We start from the raw sequence: 23,939 nt of genomic DNA, 5'->3' as shown, positions 1-23,939 counted from the left end.
ACACATCTTTAGCTGTGAAGGACTTAAGGCTGTCGACAACTACTATAAAAAAAAAAAATCGGTAGCTGCAGCCTGACTTAAATTCAGGTTTGTCATTTAAAGCTACGGTAACCGATGTTTTTTGACGTATTTGTTTTCGATTCATTAAAAACGAGAAAAGGAAAAAGATGTAAACCATGAGCAAAAATTATTTTAATCATCTTTTCTTTTCTTACAAAAACATTTGTCAGGGGTTTTCAAAACAAAGCTTTTTTTTTTCTCTTAAAGTGGGAACATTCGGAGATATTTAACAAATAACAGAGAAACCAGAGTCCCCGCCCACTTTCGCCCGCAGCGACAGAAGCTAGAACGAACACTGTGTTGTCGTGGCGACAGAACCCCAAGCGTTGTTTGTTTTTCTTTCTTTTTGTTTGTTTGTTAGCAGATTTCTGGCCATGCACGGACGCCGGACCACGTCTGAAAACCTCGTCACGAGCTTCTTGTGCTTAATTTAACTCGAGCACTGAAGCAACTGGAGGTTCAGGGCGGAGCCTCAGGAAGTTAGGAAATAAAAAGATGGGTGGGGTCTGGGATTTCCTCACCATCTGTTTAACAGTTAACTCTCGTCAGGATGTCGGAGGAAATCTGCGATGCTTCTTAAGCTGTAGTTGACGTGAGAACAGCCACGTCTTCTTCTCAAAGCTGCGAGTGGTGCGTTCAGGTACAATCCAGTAGCATTTGGCGTCCGTCACAACCACACGAGCCGTTTTCTGCTGGAGGAGGAGGAGCTAACGGGGTCGGGGGAGGTGCAGGGTGGCGTCGGGTGGGGGTCGCGGGCGCTGTCAGTAGTCGTCTCCTCTGCTCACCACCTCCTTGCAGGTGGGTCTGAGCAGGATGGTGTGCTCGAACTGCGCCGTGTAGCAGCCCCGGGTGTCGCAGAGCGGCGGGTACGGGTCCACGATGCCCAGGTCGCACAGGTTCTTCAGCGCCATCAGGTACTTGCTCTCGCCGAGGCGGTCCAGCCAGCGGCGGCAGAACGCCAGCGTGCCGAAGTTCTCGTTGATCACGTTGAGCAGGTGCTTCGCTCTCGGGAGCCTGGAGCGGGGGAGAGGACGCCGAGGTCAAACAACAAAATTTTTTTTGTTTTTCAAAATAAAATGAGGAAAAAAAAGGAAAAATACTTCTTTTTTTTCCCTCAATTTCCGATATCGTGTTCAAATATAATATAAATATATATAGATATTTTGTCCTGTTTTGAAGTTGCATAACCTGAAAGTGACCTGTGACGATAAAACTACGATAAGACGTAGTTTTATCGTGACGATAAGACGTAAGAACGAGGCTAACTCTGAAACCAGAAGACATGACCATGGAGGAAAGATATTCACGTACAGATTCAAACTTCTGAACTTAACCTGCAGAAAAGTTTGACGACACTACACTTGTTATCTTTTTCATGTGTTGCACTTTGTAGGCGGTCCCTGAGAACGAGACTGTGAGCTTGTCGTCTACGTTGCTACGGTTCAATATACGTCTCGTTTAAATGTTATTATTGATCACAGACGAGTGATGCGTAACGTTTACCTTATCGGGACGTGGCCGACGTCAAAGTTCTTCATGTAGTGCGAACACTCCATGTCGTCGTGGACGACGCCTTTACCCGTGCTGCCGAACGTCTCGATGGCGTAAACTTCTCCCTCCTGCTCGGACGGACACACACCACAGCGTCAGTAACAGCTGACATGAGCCGGGATAGTTTAAAGGATCAGTACGTACAAAAACAGTTGACTTGCATTTTGGTTACAAGAACTTTTAAGGGTGTGGTTTTCACTTTTCCACGTTACTCCCAACATTCTCTTTTATTGGTGGGTTTTCCTCTAGTGCCGCCCAGTGGCCACAGGACGCGACATCATCCATTCTGTGAGGCTAAATGTTGCATACTGCACCTTTAAACGTGTAAAACCGAGCTCACCTCCATCCTCGTGGCTTCTCCTCCTTTGACGATGGGCACCGTCTTCCCCGCGTGTATCCTGTACTGACCGATCGAGTGACCGTTCAGGTTCCGGATCGGTTTCACTGCGGAGAGGGGCGAGAGCGGCCTTTTACTAAACTCTACCACCAGGGGGAGCCAAGTGCTACTTTATAAATTATATATATACACATATATGTATGTATATATATATATATATATATGTATATGTATGTATATATATATATATATATATATATATATATATACACACGCGCTTATACCTTGATATGTTTTGCCATCCAGCTCGACCTCGTACGACTCCATCACCTCCTGAATCGATTCTCCGACGTCGCACAGACGCACGTCGATGCCAGCGTTCTGCAAACAAACAAACAAACAAACAAACAAACAAACTCAGCTACAAGACGAAACAAGTCAAGTGTGTCAGTGTTTTTTTATTTATCGTTGTCCTACTTTAATTCCAGTATTGGTGGCGTCTTTCACGGCCTCCAGCAGTTTGTCATACTTTGGGTTAAATGTAACAGTGAAGGCACAGTCAATGATTCGCCCTGAAAACAAGAGGAAACAGAGGGAGATAAATTACAACCGGTCGCTCTCTCCTCTGTGTGATCTGAGACAGAGAAGAAGCGGCGCACACACCGTTGATGTGCGTGCCGAAGTCGATCTTGCAGACGTCGTCGTACTGCAGGACGGTGGCGTCGCCGGCGTTGGGAGTGTAGTGAGCAGCGCAGTGGTTGAGCGAGCAGCCGGTGGGAAAAGCCAGGCCGGCATTCAGGCCGTTCTCCTTGATCAGCTTCCGAGAGCAGTCCTCCAACCGCTCGCTGCCGGGGGACGCACAAGGACAGACGAGGAGGACACATGAAGACAAAGGACTCTCTGTGAATCTCACCTCTGATGTATGATGTGTTTTTGTTTAAAACTCTAGATTTGCCCGTTTGTCCACGTTTACATTAGCGTCTTTAGGAGTTTGAAAACCAGAGAATTTGTGAGCTAGTCAATAAGTAGGTAACTAAAGTTAACCAGTGAGTCAGTAAAGTGAAGTTTCTTTGTTTTTAAAGAATGATCACGTTTCAATCAGGAAAAAACTAACGCTGTCCAACAGAAATGAATACACCTGTACCTTTCAAAATAAAAGTCATGAGTTGAACAAGTAAAATTAGTATGAGCTGCAGAAACAGACAAATCCTAGAGTTGAGAGAAATGTGATTAAGTTTAACTTTAAAATTCAGATTTTAAGTCCATAGACTGATTTAGAATCAAACGAATGCAAATAAAGTTACTTTATGAGCTCAATTTTTAGATTTATTTCATTATCTTAAAACCACGTCGATGTATTTTCACAGCAGCAGGACTTGCCGTTTTGGTTTCCTTTAGAAATACGAGAGCACGTTAACGTCTGTTGGCGTCAGATTTGTTTCTCTTCGCCTCACATTTTAAATCATCAAGATAATATCGTCCTTTACCAGATTTCGATCATGGTCATTCCAGGCTTCATGAAGCCGCGTACGTGTTGGCGCACTTGTCTGTGGGCCTCGGCCGCCTGCCTGAAGTCGTTCCACATTTCCTCGTTGGCTCGGTCCAGCGCTCGCTTCTCGTCGTGGGTGGAACGCCACGCCGCACTGCGACTGACGCACGGCGACAACAACAGCTTCATCAGCACACACGGAACTCAAACATGATGCAGTATTATACAAGTAAAGACTGGCAACAAGTTTCGTTTAGCTAATGATCAGCATGTAGAGAATGTGAGGGTTTGACTTGATCAGAAATGTTGAGAGAGTTGCAGACGGTTTGTTAACGATGAATGACTCCTGAAGAGAAACCTTCCGTTTATAATCTGTGCACAGAGTAGTAAATAATCTTGTGTTTCTTACCCGTCCTGTAGTGGTGGGTATTCACACTCCTGTCCGATGGGAAAGGTTCCGTTGGGATACAAATCACAGATGGGAACCGACGGCGGATCGGTCTGACCTTTACCTGAAACACAGACATGAGCTCAGATTAGAAACAAAGCAATTTTACTTTACTTGTCTTCCCTGTAAACACACGTGTTTAATGTCGTCCACTCACTTCCTTTCTTCTTCTTTTTCTTCTTCTTCTTCTTCCCTGCTGCGTTCTCTCCGTCGTCTCCATCTGTGCGCGTGAAAACAGCGCAGCCATTAGCAAAATGTCACGTTGCGCTGAATCGATTATTAATCAACGACTGAATTAATTACACGGCAACTATCTTGATAACGAATCGTCTGTTTTAGTTTTTTTTATTTATAGTTTTAACAAGTTTTCCACTTTTTCAGCTTCTTATATGTGAATATTTCCTGGTTTCTTTTCAATAGATTAATCAATTATGGAAAATAATATTCCTAGTTTTTTTATTTTTTGGCCCATAAAACGTACTTTAAAACCATACAATTATGTTTTATTGATTTATTTGTTAGATTCTGTCTCTGTGCAAGGTGGACAACAATTCTTTTTTTTATTAATAATTAAAACTAGTTTCTCTGTTTTTTTTAGCTTCTTAAAAGTCAATATTTTCAGGTTTCTTTGCTCTTTCCTCTGTTTTAAAAAGTGTTGTCGTGTTTGCATCTCTTACCTTCCTCTGCGTCCTCCTCCTTCTCTTTGTCTTCTATCGCCTGCTTCTCCAGCTGTTTGGTCACATCTGCGACGCCATCGGCCTCCACCTCGGCTCCTGCAGCAACATCATCATCATCATCATCATCATCATCGATCTGTGTAATGCTGCCTGTTTTAGTCGGAACACTCATTAATGCTGAGTGCTAATTTCCTGGTTAAATTAATTATTATTAAGTTTCTTTTCTTTGCTCTTCGAAAAACAAAGAAAGAAGAAAAACTGAAAAAAAATTTTTTACGTTGTATAAACCAAACTTTGTTGTTTTCTTTATGATTTATCGCCCTGAAGTACAGAAACTGCACGTGTAAAGTCTGACTGATACCAGATCCTCCCAGGGTCAAAATAATGCTGGTCCGACAGGTCTGCGGCGTAAACATAAACTATATATATGTCCGGTCTAGAAACAGTGGCAGAGGTTTGTTTGAAAAAAGAAAATGAGCCGAGTCAGCGACGGTAAAACCTGTCATTTCATAACACTTGAACTGTGTAAACACAAGAGTGTCAGCTCACAGTTCTTATTACAACACGGTCTTTACAGCACACTGTGTATTTATCTTCAATATCAACAATGATATACATGTGTAATCTTAATTTAAATTTAATGCTTCTGTTTTCATAGAAAAGTACAAAAAACACAATTAACCAAGTTTTTTTGCCCGAACCTTAACTGAAAAGCAAAAATGTATTGCAATTTCTTTTAACGCCAACTATGACTCTAGTGCGTCATATTTAGAAACACCCCTGCCCTTATTTTCTAACATATATAATGAGTAAAGAGGAGAAACTCTTAATTTGTTTGTCTACAGCCTCTATAATATGTTTTGTATACTGTATATTGTGTTTATTTTTCAAAATACTGGTAACTATATCTGTAATAATGTAACTATGTTCAAACGTATATAATGTAAAAGAGGAACTCAATATTTATATTACAGAAATTTAACTGAGAAAAAATTAATCTGTAAGAAAATTGCAGTTTTTATGTTTTAAAACAGTCTTTTATTGCATTATTGTCCATAAAATATTAGGTCTACAATAAATCGTCTTTGCTTTACATAACAACTCTGACAAAAGGTGGAATTACGAAACAGTGGGGAAACTTGGCTTTGGTTCAGCTACAAACCGGAAGCAGATTTCAAACCACGACATTGCGGTGATTTATTTGCTTATGTTGTTTAAAAAGGGTGTTAAATAGTTTTATGGACTATTTTTGGTTAAATGTCACCGCGTGTGGTTCTGGGCAGAACCCGGCGTGTTTCACGAGGCCTGACACTGACACACCGCACAACCCGCATGGTACATGACGAGCAGCGGCAAGATAGAGCGACTTACACCTGCACTTCCGCCAGACCTTTCAAAATAACGTGAGGTAAAAAAAAAACTTTTTCAAACGCAAAAAACGTTTTTTTACGTCTTTTAAAAAAATCCATTGACAACCTTTTGAACAACTCTTTTCTTCTACGACTCAATTTGATACAGACTGTTATTAACATATACATCCTTGTTATGCATGGTTTTAAATATCCACAGTACAAAACCATGTCATGTCATGAAATAATTAGCTATTTTATTATTTTAACAAGTTGATTGTTTACAATATATCTTACTTAGTATTTTACTTTTCACCTAATTTTACACCAATATTTATTTACAATATATTTATAAACTGATTCATAATTTAAGCATCTATTAGTTTTAAACATCATACTCTCTGTATCTATATCAATGTGTAATTGTTCCAACTTTGCCTCGCTTCGTTTGTTAAACCATAAAGAATACTGAATATTAAAAGCTTAACAACGCCCCCCTTCTAGACCAACTCCTCAGTGTCGTGCTTTTATTATGAAGGACCCACTTAGCACTTCCAGGCCGTCTCGTCGCTAATTTGACGCAACTCTTTTTGACGCGTTAGCCTGTTAGCATCGAAACGGTTGGGGGGCAGCCTCACCGGCGGCGGCAGACTTGTTGTTCTTCTTCTTCTTTTTCTTCTTCTTCTTCGCGCTCTCCCCCACCGGCTCGGCCTCCTCTTTGTCCTCCGCTTCGCCGTTCAGGGCCAGCTCGCGGACACTTTTCTGGTCCGCTAGCTGCTGCTCCGCCGCTACGTCCGCCATGTTCGCAGGCGCTGCTGCTGGAAAAGGAAGCGCGAGGGCTTGTGGGAGTGCTGTTGGTGGTGGTGCCTTCAAGTACATCACGGATGTTTTTGTGATTGTTGTTGTCAAGCGTAAACGTAAACGTGCTCCTAATAAACCAGTGTTTCCCTTGTCTTCAAACTGGGATTTTTTTTTTTAAATCAGAATTTAACGTAGATTTTCCTCCAAAGTCACATGAATGTATTTTATATTATGTAAGTTTACTTTGATGTTTCGCAACATTGATATTCGTGTACAAGCAGTTATTATTAGTACATGTGTTTTGGCTTTCATTTCCAGAATATTGTATCCTTTTTTCATGCATATTGTGCCAGGTTTTTTTCATGTATTTTAAATGTATTTTTAGTCCATTGTAAACAACGTGAACTAAAATACGCACACTAACACACCTTACGCACAACAATGTCCTCATTAAAACCCATTCAATGCACTGTGACACAATTGTGGTGCTCTAGGTGTGTCAACGTGAGTATTTCATGAAATATATATATATATACATATATATATAAAATCATGTCGTAAGTATTCGTCAACAATCCGAGCTCACACAGAGCGCCTGAAGGCATCACAAAGTAAAACATGCTGCATCAGCTGAAGTGAAGCTCTGAACCTAATGAGGTAAGAATCTGTTTGGTGCAGTAAAATATATATATATATATATATATATATATATATATATATATATATATATATATATATATATATATATATATATATAAAATATATATATATATATATATATATATATATATATATATACATATATATATAGATATATGTATATATTTATATATATATATATATAAATAAACTACTATGTGTAAACTACATTCACACATATACACACCAAATGAACCCCCTATAACAATTACAAATGTGACAATTGTAACTGACTTGTCAACACAAGTAAAAAAAAAAAAAACACTGTTAGCTCAATTCTATTTAAATTTGTATAATATTACATCATCTGCCTTCAGCAACAGGATTATGGATTAAATTGACTTCAGTTGCAGACGCTGAAACTCTGACCTTGATGAATAAAAGACCCAGACATTTACATAACAGCTGATTTAATGTTGATGGGGAGAAGCCACCAGTTACAGCCAGAACCACCTCCTCTGGCCTCCTGGCAATGGCACAAGATTGGGAGCCTAGAGTTGACCTGGGAAAACAACTGAAGTTACCAGAAAATGTCGCCACGACAACTCTCAGGCCGGATTTGGTCCTCACCTCAGCAACATCCAAGCAGATTGTTCTCTTGGAGCTCACTGACACCTGGGAGGACACATTGAGGAGGCCAACGAGAGGAAGAGGACCAAATATGCTGTGCCGGTGGAGAACGGGTGGAGAGTCAGATGCAGAGGGTTCACAGGCCAGTCCATCTGCAGGGCCTATAACATGCTGGGCATCACTGAAGCCAGAAGACGAAGGGGCCATCAGGGAGGCCACTGAAGCAGCAGAAGTAGCTTCAAGGTGGCTGTGGATCAGGAGAGGAGACCCATGGTTGGGGTAGCTTGGACGATGTGTCCAGGTTGCATCATAGTTGATGTAAAGTGTCTCCAGCAGTGGCTTGAGTGACATACAGCGATTTCCCATGAGCTTGACTTGACTTTTCTGATTAAAGGTGTTTAAAAAAAACGACCACTGGCAGTAACACATGTGACCACAAGGTGGCACAGACATAACAGTCATTGATTGAGGCAATGTGCAGAGCTTTTTGTTGGTATATGTTATATAAGTTATATAAGTACCAACATACATACATATATGTATATATATATATATATATATATATATATATATACACACACACATATAGTATATACACACATCTAGTTGTGTAGTGTGTGTTTGGGGAATTATTATTATTATTATTATTATTATGCCATAATTATATTGTTAATACTGAACCAACAGTGAATAGTAACAAGTAAACTTATTTTAGGTGTAAAATCTAAATCTGTAGAGTATATTAAATAAATAAATACTAATAAAATAAAAATAGTACTATTAGTAGTAGTACTATACTATAGTACTACTATAGTATACGTACGTGGCCTAAGTTTTTAATGTCAGACCTGAAGTGGGACAATTTAAGACTAAGAATAAGTCAGAAATGCTGGGAACCACTGGTCTGAATATTATTCTTTTAGTATTTCTACTTAGACAACATAAATGACATGTTTTTGCTGTAAAATGTGAAAGGCGCCTATCACAAATGCTATGTTAAATAACTTTAATGGGTTAAAATGAAGAATATTTGCAGAAAATATACTAAACTGTCAAATAAAGCGAGATAAAATAGTCCGTTATAGTATGAGTTCCCTCTAAAACTGTGTGTGTGTGTGGGGCAGCAGTAGCAGCTGCTGCAGGTCAAACAAATGCAAAAATCCCTAAACTGTATCACATTTCCCACCAAACCTGTTCCTTAACCCCCGGCTTTGGAGTCTGTGAAACACGAGCTAAAAGCAGAGAAAACACCGGGGGGACACATCCAACACTTCCAGAACAGTTTTTTATTTCATGTTGGAAAATGCAGGACGAGGGAGGGGGGGAGGGAGGGAGGGAGAGAGGGAGGGGACGAGACAGACATGGAGACAAGAAAGAGAGAGAGGCGTTACAGTAACATCAGGCGAATCTTCACGTTTGAAAACATAAAACCCGTCACATGCCAGAAAAATCAGCAAACGAACGAAACCACCTGCTCTTCTCGTCCCCGCAGTTTCAGAGAAATTCATCCTGTGAACTGTGAACGGACGTCCAGTCCTGTGTCCACTTTCATGTCCACTCAGAGTCGGAGTAAAAAATAGCATCTGGACTTTAAGGTCAAACTTCTGCTGTGGTCAAACAGAAAAAAAAGTGAATTTAGCACAAATTTGTTACCAAAAAACCCCAAAAAAGTACATGTAAATTTGACACGACAGGACTTTTCTACTTCATAATATTTACATGATTACTTGAAAGTTTGTTTGTTTGCAGCGATTTCATCTAGTTCAACATTTTTTTAAAGAGGTTCTCTGAATTTCCAGCCTCTCAAAAATGAGAATATTTACTCGATTTTTATAAATCATATCTTGTCATTTTGAGGTTTGAGTCAATATTTTAATGATGCGAACAAATGATCAGTTTATCACAAAATAATGAACCAATTATCTGTCATCTGTGCGATAAACAAGATTTTCTGCCTGAACACAGCGTAAGAGAACATCTGGAATTATTGTCCTGTCGTTTACGTCGACACACGATCTTTGTTTTCACGTCTGCTGATCCACTCTTTGTCCGATTTTGTTTTTAAACACCGGCACAGTTTCCCAGAATCAAAAAATACTTGGGTTTTTTTCGTCATCAGTGGGCGTGTCAGGTGTCGGGAAGAAACCGGAAATAGACAAACATGCAGTGCTTCCTAGAAGAGACGAAAAGAACGTCCGGTGGTGATCCGGGTGTCTCCAGAATCCACCACCCGTTGACGAACTGGGGCTTGGTTCGCTGAGAGCACTGAGGTTTCCAACAAGGATCTCGAGGTCTGGACTGAAATTGAAAACAAAGTTCTGGTTCCTGAGTTTCAACAGCAAAAGAGAGCGGTAAGAATTGTGGGTAATGGACACAAAGTAGGGGATGTCACTTTTCCTGGGAAATTCGGATTCCAGAGGGCGACTGGTTGATGCCGATTCTTTTTACTTCTGATAAAATGTGACGTTTGAGGACAACAAAAATCGTCAGCCTCTCGTCTGGAAGTAAATACAGTATCGTCCAGCAGAGGGCGCTGTGAGCAGAAATCAGACGGCGATGATACGAGCGAAACAAACGCAAACACCGAAGCGTCTGATAAACGGCGTGTGGAAGTCATTTGGATTTTTTGTGGGGTTTTCACGCTACAGATGACAAAGTAAAAAATAAAATCTGCTGACGCACCTGTTAGCTTAGCCGTTAGCGCCGCCAAAAACGAAAAGCAAAGTGAAAATAACAAACTTGGTTTTATTCGCAAACGCATTTTTTCAAACTTTTTGGAAAAAGTGACAGCCCTAACGCGCGGTAACGTGGACGGATGAGTAATGAGAGAGTGAATTTTGATCACGTCATCACCTGACACAGTAACACAGCAGACATAAATATACGCTCTCTGATGAAGCAGCAAAGGTCCGCGCTACACTTTCCCCCCCTCCTCTTCGTCGTCGTTGTCCTCCTCCTCTTCTTCCCCGTCGTCGCCGAACGTCAGCTCCTCCATCTTGACGAGCGAGTGCGAGCGCGCCGCCACCTGAGCAGCGAGGGCGGAGCTGAAGCTGAGTGCCTCCGAGCCGTGGATCTCCGTCAGTCTGTCCATCACGGAGACGGCGGGGACCCTGGGGTTCAGGAAGCAGTCCAGGCCATTCTGGGACTCCGCCCCCTCCGCCGGGACACCGTCGTACTGGTGCATCTCGGATGCTCCGCCTCCTCCCCTGTTGCAGACCGAGCTCCGACCCAGCTCCCCGTGCTCCGCCTCCAAACCGCAGCAGAACTCCATCAGCGGCTCCGTCGTCGAAAGGTCGGGACTCACCCTGTCATCTTTACCTTCTTCTTCCTCTTCCTCACCACTGCTTCCTGCCGCGAGGTGGTTCCCCTCTTCGCCGCCGGCTTCACCCGGACCCACAGAGGTCGCAGTGACGGACTCTTCGGGGGCGGGGTCAGAACTGTCAGCGTGAGCTGAAGGCGTCACAGCAGCTGAGGACGGAGAAACATCATTTAGAGTTATTCATTCATAAATATTCAGACGCGTGTGGTAGAAAACGACAAACATATACACAGAGTGACATTTTTTATGTGCTTGTTATGCTCGACCAACTTTTTAAATATGTATTTATCAATTAAACCATTGACAACTCCTGCGTGCAATTATGTAAAATCGCTGCTTTTCTCTATGGACTTTGGTGCAGGAGAGCGAGCGACTTTACAAAGCGTTTTTTTCTCCTTCTATAACCACACACACGACAACATCTTATTTTCCCTCAAAGGAAATTAGCAAGCCCATGTTGACCCACGTTTAATCTATGACAGAATCAAGACAGAAAAACACCATCTCTGTCTCTTTCATCAGAACCGGTGCAGACCTTGGTCGTTGAAGAGCAGCTGCTTCCTCTTCATCCTCTCTCCCTCCGACGCGCGGAAGCCCAGCACGGCTTTCAGCTCCGACAGGACGCGGCGGGACTCCTCCCTCTCCCGGCGCTGGCGCTCGCGCTCCTCCGGTGACAGCGTGTCGCACCAGGAGGCCCCGCCTTCGCTGTCAGAGTCCGAGTCCGACACGTAGGCCTCCCACTCCTGAACACATCGCAGTCATGGTAAACATGTGTCTGTAAATACTGTAAAAGGTGAAGTGGACGTTTTGCTTCTCACCAGCTCCTCTGGCACAGGGTCTCTGTCCAGGATCAGCGGGTATGACGGAGGAGGAGCGGGAATCTCGGTGACGGGAGTCCCACACTGCTCCACGCCCTCCACCGTACCTGTTGAGTCAGTGCAAAGTTTAACAACAACATTTGTGTGTTTCTTTGTGAGCTCTGGTCGGTCTGTTTCCCGTCGTACTCTGCGAAGCAGCGACTTCCTGCGTGTCTGCTAATAGTATTAAATCACGATAAAGGGAAGGAGGAAGTCTGTGCTAAGAATAGAGCCGCTGTAAATGTGTGGACACTTAAGTGGGCGTCCGTCACAGCTCTGGTGACAAAACACGGGGTTAAATGTGAGGCAAAGGAAACGGCAGCACGACTCCCGCTCATTTCATCTCATTAATATGCCTATGTATCAAGTATAAATGTGTTTACGTGTAAAGAAATATGACTTTATTTACAGCTGCGGTGATTGTTAAGCACAGAGAACTTTAGATTTACCGTCTTTACAACATGAATTGATTGATCAGTGATAAATCTGTCTTGTTTATAATGAAATGCTTCTTAAATGTGAATATGTGACAGAAAAATTTCTTATAATTTTATTTTTTACTTTTATTTGAAAACCAAAAAAACATCAAAAACCACTTAAATATTTTCTTGTAGCACTGTCTTATTTATTTATTTATTTTTTTAAACATAAACCTTTATTTTGAAGCCAAAAAAATATTAAAAAGCACTTAAGTCATTTCTTTCAGCTCTTACTGTCTTTTAAAAAAGATTTAAACTTTTATTAGAAAACCAAAAAAATCAAAAATCACTTAAGTAATTTCTTGTAGCACTGTCTTTTTTTAAAAAAAAACATGAACTTTTATTTTGAAGCCAAAAAAAATACAGAAAGCACTATTTCTTGCAGCCCGCACTGTCTTTAAAAACAATTAACTTTCATTTTAAACCCCCCAAAAAAATCAAAAATCACTTTAATCGTTAGTGGCAGCCCTGACTGTCTTTCATAAAAAAACTTTTATTGTGAAAGAGCTTCAGCGTCTCCTCACCTGGACAGGCGTTGGCGCGCCTCAGCATGCGCTGCACCTGGCTGATGGTGTCCTCCCAGCAGCCGGCACTGGCCTGCATGTGCGGGTGCAGCTGGTGAAGCCGGTCGCTCAGGTCCTGGTAGCCCTCGTTGGTCAGCTCCGTCAGCTGCTTGGACACCATCAGTTTCTCCAGGTCGTCCTCCAGGATGATCATCCTGTGACGGAGGAGGAGGAGGAGGAGAGTCAACAGTGGCTGAGAGGTGTGTTATTTTAGTGATTAAATCATGTGGGTGTGTGTGTCTCACTCGCTGAGCAGGGCCTTCAGGTGCAGCTGCAGGCTCCTGATGGACGTGTGCAGAGTGTTGAGCTCTCGGCATTTCTCCCGCGCTCGTCCCGTCCTGTCGGATCCTGACGTCCTCGGCTGCGTCTCAAAGTGTCGGTGGAAGTCGTAGCTGCGCTGCACCTCGCCGAGGCAGCCGGCCAGAGCGTGGTGCAGGGGCTCTGTCACCGCGGCGATGGACCGGTGCAGCGGAGACGCAACGGGAGCGCAGGATTCTCCCTGAAGTGCGCCCTCTTGTGGCTCCTCCATTCGACTTGGGGAAAGCAGCAGGGCCAAGCGGCGGAAGCACTCCGAGCTTTGTCCCACCCACAGCTGGAAGAGCATCTGCAGGAGAACCAACCAAAGAACGTACAGTGAAAAATAAACATTACAAGTCGGCCCGGGTTCAGAAAAACGATTTCACACGGCTGGACCTTGAGTGCAGGCAGGCTGTAGTCGTCCGTCAGCTCCTGGGCCTGTTCATCACCCAGGTGTTCGATTCCCAAGCCGAGGCCCAGCTCCTTCAGAGGCACCGCGGACACATAGTTTGTTACGTTATCGATCTCAGAGTTCAGAGGAAACGTTTGAAGGTGTTAAGGACAAACAGCGACACATTTCACGTCTACTTTTATGTTTCTCTGTAACCTATACATTTATGTTTCTCTGTAACCTATACATTTATGTTTCTCTGCGACCTTTACATTTATGTTTCTCTGTAACCTTTACATTTATGTTTCTCTGTAACCTTTACATATATGTTTCTCTGTAACCTTTACATATATGTTTCTCTGTAACCTTTACATTTAACAATTAACAATTTGTACTCTCTCAAATATACTCTCTCCAGGCAAAATTACTCTCTTGAGGCAAAGCTACACTCTCCAGTTAAAGTTTCTCTCCAGGTAAAGGTAAAGTTACTCTCTCCAGGTAAAGTTACTCTCTCCAGGTTAAGGTAAAGTTGCTCTCTCCAGGTAAAGGTAAAGTTACTCTCTCCAGGTGAAGGTTAAGTTACTCTCTCCAGTTACAGTTACTCTCTCCAGATAAAGGTAAAGTTACTCTCTCTCCAGATAAGGTAAAAGTTTCTCTCTCCATGTAAAAGGTAAAGTTACTCTCTCCAGTTAAAGTTACTCTTTCCAGATAAAGGTAAAGTTACTCTCTCCAGGTTAAGTTACTCTTTCCAGATAAAGGTAAAGTTACTCTCTCCAGGTAAAGTTACTCTTTCCAGATAAAGGTACTCTTTCCAGATAAAGGTAAAGTTACTCTCTCCAGATAAAGGTAAAAGTTTCTCTCCAGATAAAGGTAAAAGTTTTCCAGGTAAAGTTACTTCCAGGTAAAGGTAAATTTACTTCCAGTTAAGTTACTCTTCCAGCTAAAGTTACTTTCAGATCAAGGTAGTTACTCTTCCAGGTAAAGGTAAAGCTACTTCCAGGTAAGCTATTTCCCAGGTAAAGGTAAAGTTACTTCCAGGTAGTTACTTTCCAGGTAAAGTTACTTCCAGGTAAAGTTACTCTCCAGGTAAAGTTACTCTCTCCAGGTAAAGGTAAAGTTACTCTCTCCAGGTAAAGTTACTCTCCAGGTAAAGGATATGCCTTGAGCATGTGACAGGTGGCTCGCCTGGAGGCTCTGAAGGCCGAGCGGAGCGCCCGGTACAGGCTCTTCCTCAGTCCGATCAGCTGCTGGCCCCGTGGCACCGCCCCCGGCCCCGCCCTGCTAAAGGAGCCGGCCGCACTCACCCTGTCGAGCAAACTTGACAAGTGAAATGTGATACAACTGTGGAGACGTCCCAAAGAGGCAGGGGGGCACACACACAACACTGAACGACTATGAACGACTACACGGGACATTCTGCTATATTATGTGACAGAACGACACTGAGACAACACAGACATGAACACGACACGTGTGTGAGAATAAACTAGATCTGTAAATGACTCAAAATCAAACCGGACGAGCAGCTCTTCTGTGACACTAAAGCTGAAGACAAACAGAGACTCTGGTCGTCGACTCTAACATGAATAACTGAACACTACTTGAGGAGGACGGTTAATTATAACACAAAAGGAAAATTAACTGAGCAACGACGACAGGTGGATATTAATTGACATCATGATTATTATGCGGTAGATAAAGCGGAATACTTACAGGGTGAACCCTCGGGAGATGACCTCGGTCTCCTGCACCAGGCGCAGGGCTTTGCGGGACAGACCTGTCAGAGTCTTGCCGTTGTGGACCAGCGTCTGGAGCTGCGAGGCCCTGGCGTGGACCGTCGACTGCGCGCGGCCTCGCCTCCACAGCGCGGACCCCCGCAGGGCCACCCAGCCCAGAAGGGCCAGGCTCCACGGGGCCACCGCCAGGGACCAGAGGCCCTCGGAGGCGGAGCGGAGACCCAGCAGCACGGCGGCCAGGCCGACCAGACCCGCCATGTCCCTGAGAGACCAGGGGACGGATTTTTATTAAACAATAAATGTCCTCATACGACACTTTTTTGTAATGACATGGTCTTTAATGTCCAGTGAGGGAGAATTAGTGACACCTAATGGTGAGAGTGCACATTGCAACACACAGAGGACTCCTCCGCTGAAGGGCCTTCATGTGCCCCCATACATTTCCCAGTAAACTCGTGCTTCAAATCAAGAAACACACTCTCTGGCTGCTGTGGAAACACGGCATCATAAGGTGGCGGCCTCTCAATTTACGGAGGCCGCCACCTCGCGTGAAGTTAAAAGTTTGAAAAAAATAAATAAAATCATTCTACAACTAAGAACAAAGAAGAAAAGACTTCATGATGTCATCGGAGCAGCGTGGGATCATGAGTTTCAGCTCCCTTCCTGATTAAGTGACTGATCCTCTCAGATTTATTACACCTTTCAGAATAAAAGCACTCTAGTGTTTCTGTTCATAGTACAGAGGAGGATTTGGAGTAAACAGTCGACCGGTGAGGGTTTTTCTTTGGCTGATTTTGTAGAAATCTGGGCAGCAGATGGCCGTTGATCGATGCCAGTTTTGTTTTGGGCCAATATTTGATTTTTTTCTCCATCTAATAAAATAAAACTCTTAAATAAACATTTATTTAACAAAAAAATTGTGTTCAATAACCACACTAAAGCTCTGTCTCTCCATTCTATATTTTATGTCTGCACTGCAGTTATAATTATAAAAAATGGTATAAACTAAATATTAAACACATGAAACTAACATTTGGATGAAATAAAATTTTCTGAGAGCAAATATGCCAAAATTTGTAATAACTGGCTGATTTATAAAAGAAAAACAAAAAAACTCCCTCTACCACCCCGCAGAAGCTCTGCGAAGCCAATGATGTCACGAAAAGGCAACTGTAACCAATAAAACTGTCCATAAATGCAGATTTATATGAATTTGGAAAGAAATTGGCTCATGTAAATACACTACTCAAAAAATGTAACAATAACCTTTGATGCAGACATTTTATATAAATCTTTAAAGACAATTCCACTTATGGAAGCACTTAATAATGGATTAATGTATCATTAGTTTGTTTCTAATTGAACCCACACTATTCCTGAATGTACTTTAATTGCATCAAAGTACATAATGAAAAAAAAAAGTGATTATTTTTGCAAAAATTTAACATTTTAACACTGTGTGGTTTTAAACACACAACAAGTATGTATGATACTTAATTAGTGTTCATTATTATGTTGTTTTGAGTGTCAGTGAGTGCAGGTGTGTTGGAAAGCATGTGTGTGTGTTTTGTGTTGTACCATAGGGAAGGCCGGGCGATGAGGCCCGGCCTGGGCAGGGCGTTCGCTCTGCGCGGCGAGCCCGACGGCGGGGAGGCGAGCGTGAGCAGACTGGGGTCCAGCAGCTCGATGAGCTCCACGTCCTCCTGCAGCAGGACGTCCTGGTCCAGGATGCACCTCACCGAGTACTGGCCGAACACGGCGTCCTGCGAGAGAGGGAGGGGGAAGGGGGTAAGAAAAAGAAGAAGAAGAAGAAGAAACACAGGTTCGGGGTTTTTATTCTACCTACCAGCTGCTGCCCCAGCTTATGAGATGCAGCTGCCTGGTGAAACGGGCTCCATCTCCACGCGGCGTCGGCCAACCTCCACAGCCGACCTCCCTGCAGAACACACACACACACACACACAGGGGAACACTTCTTACAAAGCAAAGTCAGGCACCGTAGATAAATGCTCGAGCTGCACTAATCCGGGCCCCGGCGGATCAGTTAAACTAAATTATGCTGCATAATACGACGCTAAATAATACACCTTCAAGTCTTACAGTCATGCTCCTGCTCTGCCCTCTCTCTCTCTCTCTCTGTGGTAAACACTCGTTTACGGACAGAAGACGTCTCCCTGGAGACAAACTCTTTCAGGCAGCAACAATAAATGCAATGTGTGTTTGTAAAACTTTCACTTGTGGTTAAAACAGTTTTAGCTGAATTTCTACTCTGGAATTATAACTGTTTACATTTTCAGCCTCTAAAAAAAACAACACAAAGAAAGGGGGAAAAGGTTCTCTATGGAGACAATACACAGTTTCCTCGCCTTCCCTTTTGTTTTCTCTGAACCAGTGTAAACACTTGGAGGCGTCCAATCACCACAGAGCAGAAGAAACGAAACCCAGGCACATTTTTTCACCCCCACCTTCCTTCCATCTGCACCAAAAAGACGGCTTAAAGATTAAGAAAAAGATTTACGCATAAATAATCTGCTTAGTGAGTTTTGTTCCATCACAAACTGAAACGCTTTGTTTTTGAGCAACAGGGATTATTTGACGATAAAACAACAAGTCGATAATTGCGATTAAAACAAGTTTTTGTGGTGCATCGATTACCACAAGGCGGCAGCAGCAGCAGCAAGAATTCAGTGAGTTCGTTAAACGTCAAATTTTTAAGACCGAGATAATTCTTCATGAACAGTACACAAAAAGTACGCAATCAAAATCCGTCAAAATGTTTTATTTTTATGGTATTGTATGGCGTTAAGTGTGTATGTAACTCAAAGTCTTTGTTTTTGAGCAATAGGGATTATTATTTGATGATGAAAAAAGGTCGATAATTGTGATAACAACTAGTTTTTCTACTACGATGACAATTTGTAGGCGCATCTATTACCACAAGGTGGCAGCAGAAGCAAAGAATTCAGTGAGTTAATAAGACGTCAAATCTTTACAACTCTGAGTTAGTTTTCCATAAAAAGTACGCAAAAAAGTGTTTATATAATCCAGCGTGTGTGAGATTATTGATCCAGACTAGGAAGCCCGACTCTGGACACTGATACTTTTCTGTCGGGGCTAAAGCACATGCTAGTGTCAGCTGTATTGATTATCGATTGGACACTGGGGGCCTGCGTTCACACAACACTGGTCAATTATCATGTGTAAATGTGTGTTAAATTTAGACTCAAACCTATTTTTGTGAGGACTTCTTTGAGCCTGTGAGGGTTAAGGCCTGGTTTTAGGGTTAGGGTATTAACTAGCCAGGGTTAAGGTTGAGACAAGGCAAGCTTATTTATGTTGCATATTTCAACTACAAGGCATCTCATAGCACTTTACTATAAGAAAATGAAATAAAAATATAGCAGCAGCAGCATTAAAGATATAAAAGGAAATAAAACACGATAAAAACATTTAAATATAGAGGTAAAAGAAAGAGGGGAGACAAAGAAATGAAAAGAAACTAAAAGTACAGCTGAGGTGCAGCGGTGACGACAGTCTTATTTTTATTTACAAGCAGTGGCAAACGGGCAGGTTTTCAGGCTACATTTAAAGGATTTAGGTAAAGAGTTAGGCTTGTGTGTCTGCGTGTCTGTTTACATAATCTCTTTGGAAGTATTTGAGTACATTCTGGTGCTTGGACAGTGGAGAAAGCACTCAGAACAGAAGCCCTTAAAGCACTGTGTGGACCAGACAAAATGTCCTCACAAAGACATCTAACCTACACAACACACATGCCTGTACTGGCACTGCACTGTTATCAGTATTCTGCTTGTATCACAGGATGCAGTAGACTGACAGTTGGCGATGAACACACTCGGCACAGACACGAACATATAATAAAGTGTATTATTTGGTACAAAATAAATAAATAACTAGCAATTTCAGTATCTAATTTACACGTCATTTAACTTAATTCTTAGTTCTCGAGGAAACGGGTCAAAGAAGGACGACACCCCACCCCCCCGAGTGCTTTCCTGTCTCATCCCAAAAATCCTTTATCCTCCTGAACATCCTTAGAACAACAGCAGCACAGCAGAGAGGAAGCATGACACGTACGGAAAGTTCCTGAGTGAAGGAGAAAAAAACAAAATAAAAACGTGCAACACCGTTTCCAGTACAGGGGACGAGGGGAGGATGAGGTGTGTGTGTGTGTGTGGGGGGAGGGGGTCATGTGACTCCCAGCTTCCCAGAACATATTCTTCATCCACCTCAAACCAGCAGACGTTGAATTCGATTAAGTGACATTAGATGTTTACACACGCACACTCAGAGTTTGTGAGGAGGACACGATGATGTCAGAGAGACAGCAGAGTAATCACATTTACTCCCATCGCTTCTAAAGCCAGCAGCAGCAGGACATGAGACGTGAGACATGAGACAGTGGGAGCATCTCTGTCTCTCTGGTCACACAGTGAAGAACAGGCAATGCTGCATAAATACCTGAGTCTGTGTGTGTGAGGCCATTTCCTGTCACAGCCCTATCAGATCTGTGTGACTCAATGTGCAGCATCTGTACAGTATGTCTGTCTCTGTCCATCTGTCTGTCTGTGGACGACTGAGCTTGTGTGTGTGTGAGTCAATAGTCAAATTAATTACTTTCTGTCTGACTGCACAACTCGCAAGTCAAAATAGTTGCAATCAAATGGACAGCCTAAACCAAACCTTACCCTAACCTTGACCGTCACAACTAGATGCCTAACCTTAATCTGAACCTCGTTCTAACCTAAAACCAAGTGTTAATCCATAAATAGCCATTTTAAAGTGTAATTTAAGAATGTCCTCACTTTCTGTGAACGTTTTCTTGGTCCTCACAAAGATGTCTTAACAAGCACACACACACAGTCTGGTTTCCATGACTTATTCTACCCTTAACCATAACTACTACTACTGACCTAAACCTAACCTTAACCTCATCCTAACCATAGAACATGTCTCCACCTTCAAATTTAATAATTGACATTTATTGAAGACAAGTCCCCAGACTTCCATCCAGTTCCTCAGAAATGAGGTTCTGCTTCATTATGACCAGGTTTTGGTCTCCATGAGGACTACGGGTTCTGACAAGGTCAGTGTTTATGACAGAAAAAGGTCCTAAAAGAGTTAACAAATACAAGAACACGCATATATTGGTACAGCATTGTTAGCATGGACACTCTTCACAACTAAACCCTAACCCTAACTTAAACCATAAAACTAAAACTCTTAACCCTCAAAAAGCCACTTAAAGATGATGTTAGTTACATGAAGGTTTATTGCGAAAACTGCAACTCTCTCAGGGTCAAATCATGTTCATTCATTCATTAAATATGGCCAAAAAAAAAAGAATCCAATTAAAAAAAGACCCAAAACCAAACATGAAGAGATCCTACAAACATCTAGTGGTAATATAGAACTCGCGTTTATCCAGGGAAGCAATGAATTGATTAGTAATTAGAATTCAAATGAATTACCTCAGTTTTTTCTCTTTCAGATCACTTGATTTACATTGTGCAGAAACTAATAAATTATACTGCATCTTTAACCAAGTAGAAACTGTGCTTTGGCACTGAGAAAGTCCTCAATGGCATTTCAGTTAAATAATATAAGACAAAAGATGTGATTGAGCCACTCACTGAGGTTTTCCGCCGCTGTCCATCGGGCGACGGCAGGTCGCCCTCTTGTCCGTCATATTCCTCCTCTTCCTGTGACGCCGTGGGACATGCCTCGAAGTCTGTGTGGCCTAGATCGTGCAGGTACTGGAAAAGAGGAGAGTTCTGCGAAAGAGACAGAGATGTTCGGTCAGTCAGAGGAAGAGTGGACAGCAGCTGAGGGAACGATGGATGAGGAGGAGGAGGAGGGTGGTGGATAAAATAATACCAGATGGATGGAAAAGAGGTGAAAGAGTTTCCCAGAGTGATTCCAAGGTTTAATGTCATCCATATCTCTGCTCTTTGCACTATTTATTTTTAACTCTGGGAGGAACGCTGTAAAACAAAAAGGTGTCTTCACTTGTATTGCTAACAGTCGTACACCTGGGATACGTCTGGATCCATGTTTTTTTCAACCCGGAGGTGATGTCACTCCCAGGTCCGACTTCAGGTGTAAATGGAATGCACCAAAATGCTGTGTTGAGACATTTTTCCATTCTTAAAAACCTTTTCAAAGAAATGTCTTTATACACACAAAACTCCTCAAAAACAACTTTCTAAACCCTGTCATACAAATGCCAGGCCTGTGTCTATATTACATTGGAAGTCGGAGGCAGGAACTGGGAGTGACATCACCAGTTGAGAAACCTATGACTAATTTATTGGGAAACAAATAGGAGTAGAAGTAGCAGTGTCTGTGCGAGTCATAGTCAGATTGGAATCCCATGTCAGGGTTTGCTGGGTTGCTCCGACAGGAACACCCCCTCAACTCAGAAATTCCAACTGGAACTCAACATGATATTGGTAGATACTCAGAGTCATGATATCGATATCAAACAAAAAAAGCAGTAGGCGGAACGCACAAAGTCACACATAGTTGGAAGTTCCTTCAACAGGAATGCCCACTCAACTCGGAAATTCTGACTTCCGACTGGAACGCACCATTTGTAGGGGACAATACGAGTTAGAATTCCAACTTGAGTTGGTGTTCCAGTTGAAGGAACACCCCCGCAACTCAGAAATTCCTTCAACTGGAATGCATCATGATATCTGTGCTGGTAGATTCTCATCAGCATCAAACAAGAAGAAATGTAATATTGAACCTCCCTCTTGTAAATCACACTTTTGACAGCCATTGCGGTAAAATCGTGAATTGCGATTGTTATTGTGCAGGATGAATCATGACAGGTGCATTTTTCTTACATCGTCCCATGTCTACACTCTGACGTCAGTGACACACTAATGTCTCATAACAATGTCATAATAACACAATGCGGGAAGAGCTGAAATGAAGCAGTGAAACGTTACTCACATGCATTGTCACAAACAGCCGATGCTCATGTTGTCATCATCATCAGGATGTGGCAGCGTGTGTGTGTGTGTGTGTGTATGTGTGCGTGCGTTATTCCAGAACCGACGCATTGGATCTGTGCTGTTCATCCCCACCCCACCTCCTGCTCCAGCTGCTCCACTTCTGATGAAACATCAGCAACAATGGAGCTCACTCACTCACTGGCTCACTCGCCTCAGCTGAGCTGAGCTGCTCTCATAACCGACAAAGCTGCTTGGCAGAGCCGCAGTGAGCTGCCGGCCAAGAATGGACATTAATTTTGTCCCGGTAAAGCCTGGCAACAAGGCTACAGCACTGCTAGCACTGCAAGGCTAGCACGTTAAACTAGCTAAATGGACCGAGCTCCTCCGCTGTATTGTGTCTAGCTTAGAATGACAAAGCATTACAAGTTTTAAAAAAAAAAAACAGAAACCCAGGCGGGAATAATATACGAACCTCAAATACAACATCTTCGTCGAACTCCTCCGTCATTGCTCTCCGCCATCTGTGCGCAGCCCGTTTAGCATTATGAAGTTGTCAGCGACGGTAGTCACAGGAACCGTCATAGAGCACAAGTTGGTAGTTTGGTTTTTAGTTAGCCGCCGGCTGCTAAGGACAGTACGCGTTGAAAACTACATTTCCCACAATGCCCGCCTCCCCTCCTCAATCGTCGTTTCGTCGCGAGCGACGAGGATCTTCGAACGCCTCAAGTGGTCACGAGAGGTAGCAACCCGATCAACCGACTCAAAAGGACGGCAAATTTAGCGGAAATGAGCGGATGAAGAACCTTCAAAATAAGATTCACACACGTTTAACTTCAGAAAATGTACATTTATTCTCTAAATTATACAACTTTATGTTGTTTTTTTGGATACATTTTTAGAACTGAAGCTATTATTTGACAACTGGACCAGTAGATGAAGAGAAAGATTACCAAAAGAGTGCAACAAGAGTGAAACAATGCAACAAAAGAAAAATATTTTTGCTCATGCAAAACAAGATATGTAAAGATGCAAATGCAGAGATGTGCTATGTTAACATTTCATACATCAGAGGCTGAATCAATCAATACATCCTCTCCTGATAACACATAGAATGGAACTTTGTGACTTTGTCTAATGTACACAATCACCACCATGTTCAGTTTAAAAAGACAAAATAAAAACGTCTAATATAACCACAGTTTAACCAGCCTTATATATATATATATGACATGTATGTAAATATTAGGCCGTCATATTGAGATAAACGTCTTTTTATGGTGACAAATGTTAGATATAGTTTTACTACTACATTTGCATTTGCTAAAGATATAAACAC

The 23,939-nt window shown here is 42.5% G+C and overlaps 2 protein-coding genes across 4 annotated transcripts; both read right to left on the bottom strand.

Annotated features, from left to right (window-relative positions):
* Positions 1-403: 403 nt before the first annotated feature.
* On the bottom strand, positions 404-6,752 carry LOC122767184 (methionine aminopeptidase 2-like). Its single transcript, XM_044022579.1, has 11 exons — positions 6,550-6,752; positions 4,563-4,658; positions 4,043-4,105; positions 3,847-3,949; positions 3,436-3,597; positions 2,612-2,793; positions 2,426-2,520; positions 2,233-2,329; positions 1,952-2,055; positions 1,564-1,679; positions 404-1,074 (listed from the first exon to the last, which is right to left on the bottom strand). The coding sequence occupies exons 1-11, from the start codon at positions 6,710-6,712 to the stop codon at positions 822-824; spliced, it is 1,434 nt and encodes a 477-aa protein (XP_043878514.1). The 5' UTR covers positions 6,713-6,752; the 3' UTR covers positions 404-821.
* Positions 6,753-9,313: 2,561 nt separating this feature from the next.
* vezt (vezatin, adherens junctions transmembrane protein) lies at positions 9,314-23,266 on the bottom strand. 3 transcript variants are annotated; one of them, XM_044021946.1, is made up of 12 exons: positions 23,076-23,266; positions 21,275-21,415; positions 17,470-17,559; positions 17,202-17,386; positions 15,601-15,885; positions 15,046-15,204; positions 13,893-14,040; positions 13,445-13,803; positions 13,161-13,354; positions 12,119-12,225; positions 11,836-12,043; positions 9,314-11,449 (listed from the first exon to the last, which is right to left on the bottom strand). In XM_044021946.1, exons 1-12 carry the CDS (start codon positions 23,109-23,111, stop codon positions 10,896-10,898), a joined length of 2,466 nt encoding a protein of 821 aa, XP_043877881.1. In that variant the 5' UTR covers positions 23,112-23,266; the 3' UTR covers positions 9,314-10,895. The 3 variants fall into 3 exon arrangements, with proteins under 3 accessions (XP_043877881.1, XP_043877882.1, XP_043877883.1); XM_044021947.1 differs by having other exon boundaries at positions 15,046-15,192; XM_044021948.1 differs by lacking the exon at positions 23,076-23,266 and adding an exon at positions 22,602-22,756.
* Between the last annotated feature and the right edge of the window lie 673 nt (positions 23,267-23,939).

Source organism: Solea senegalensis, linkage group LG3, assembly GCF_019176455.1.
Source record: "Solea senegalensis isolate Sse05_10M linkage group LG3, IFAPA_SoseM_1, whole genome shotgun sequence".
NCBI lineage: Eukaryota > Metazoa > Chordata > Actinopteri > Pleuronectiformes > Soleidae > Solea > Solea senegalensis.
The sequence above is the reverse complement of the archived record's forward strand: the minus strand, read 5'-3'. Positions and strand labels throughout refer to the sequence as shown.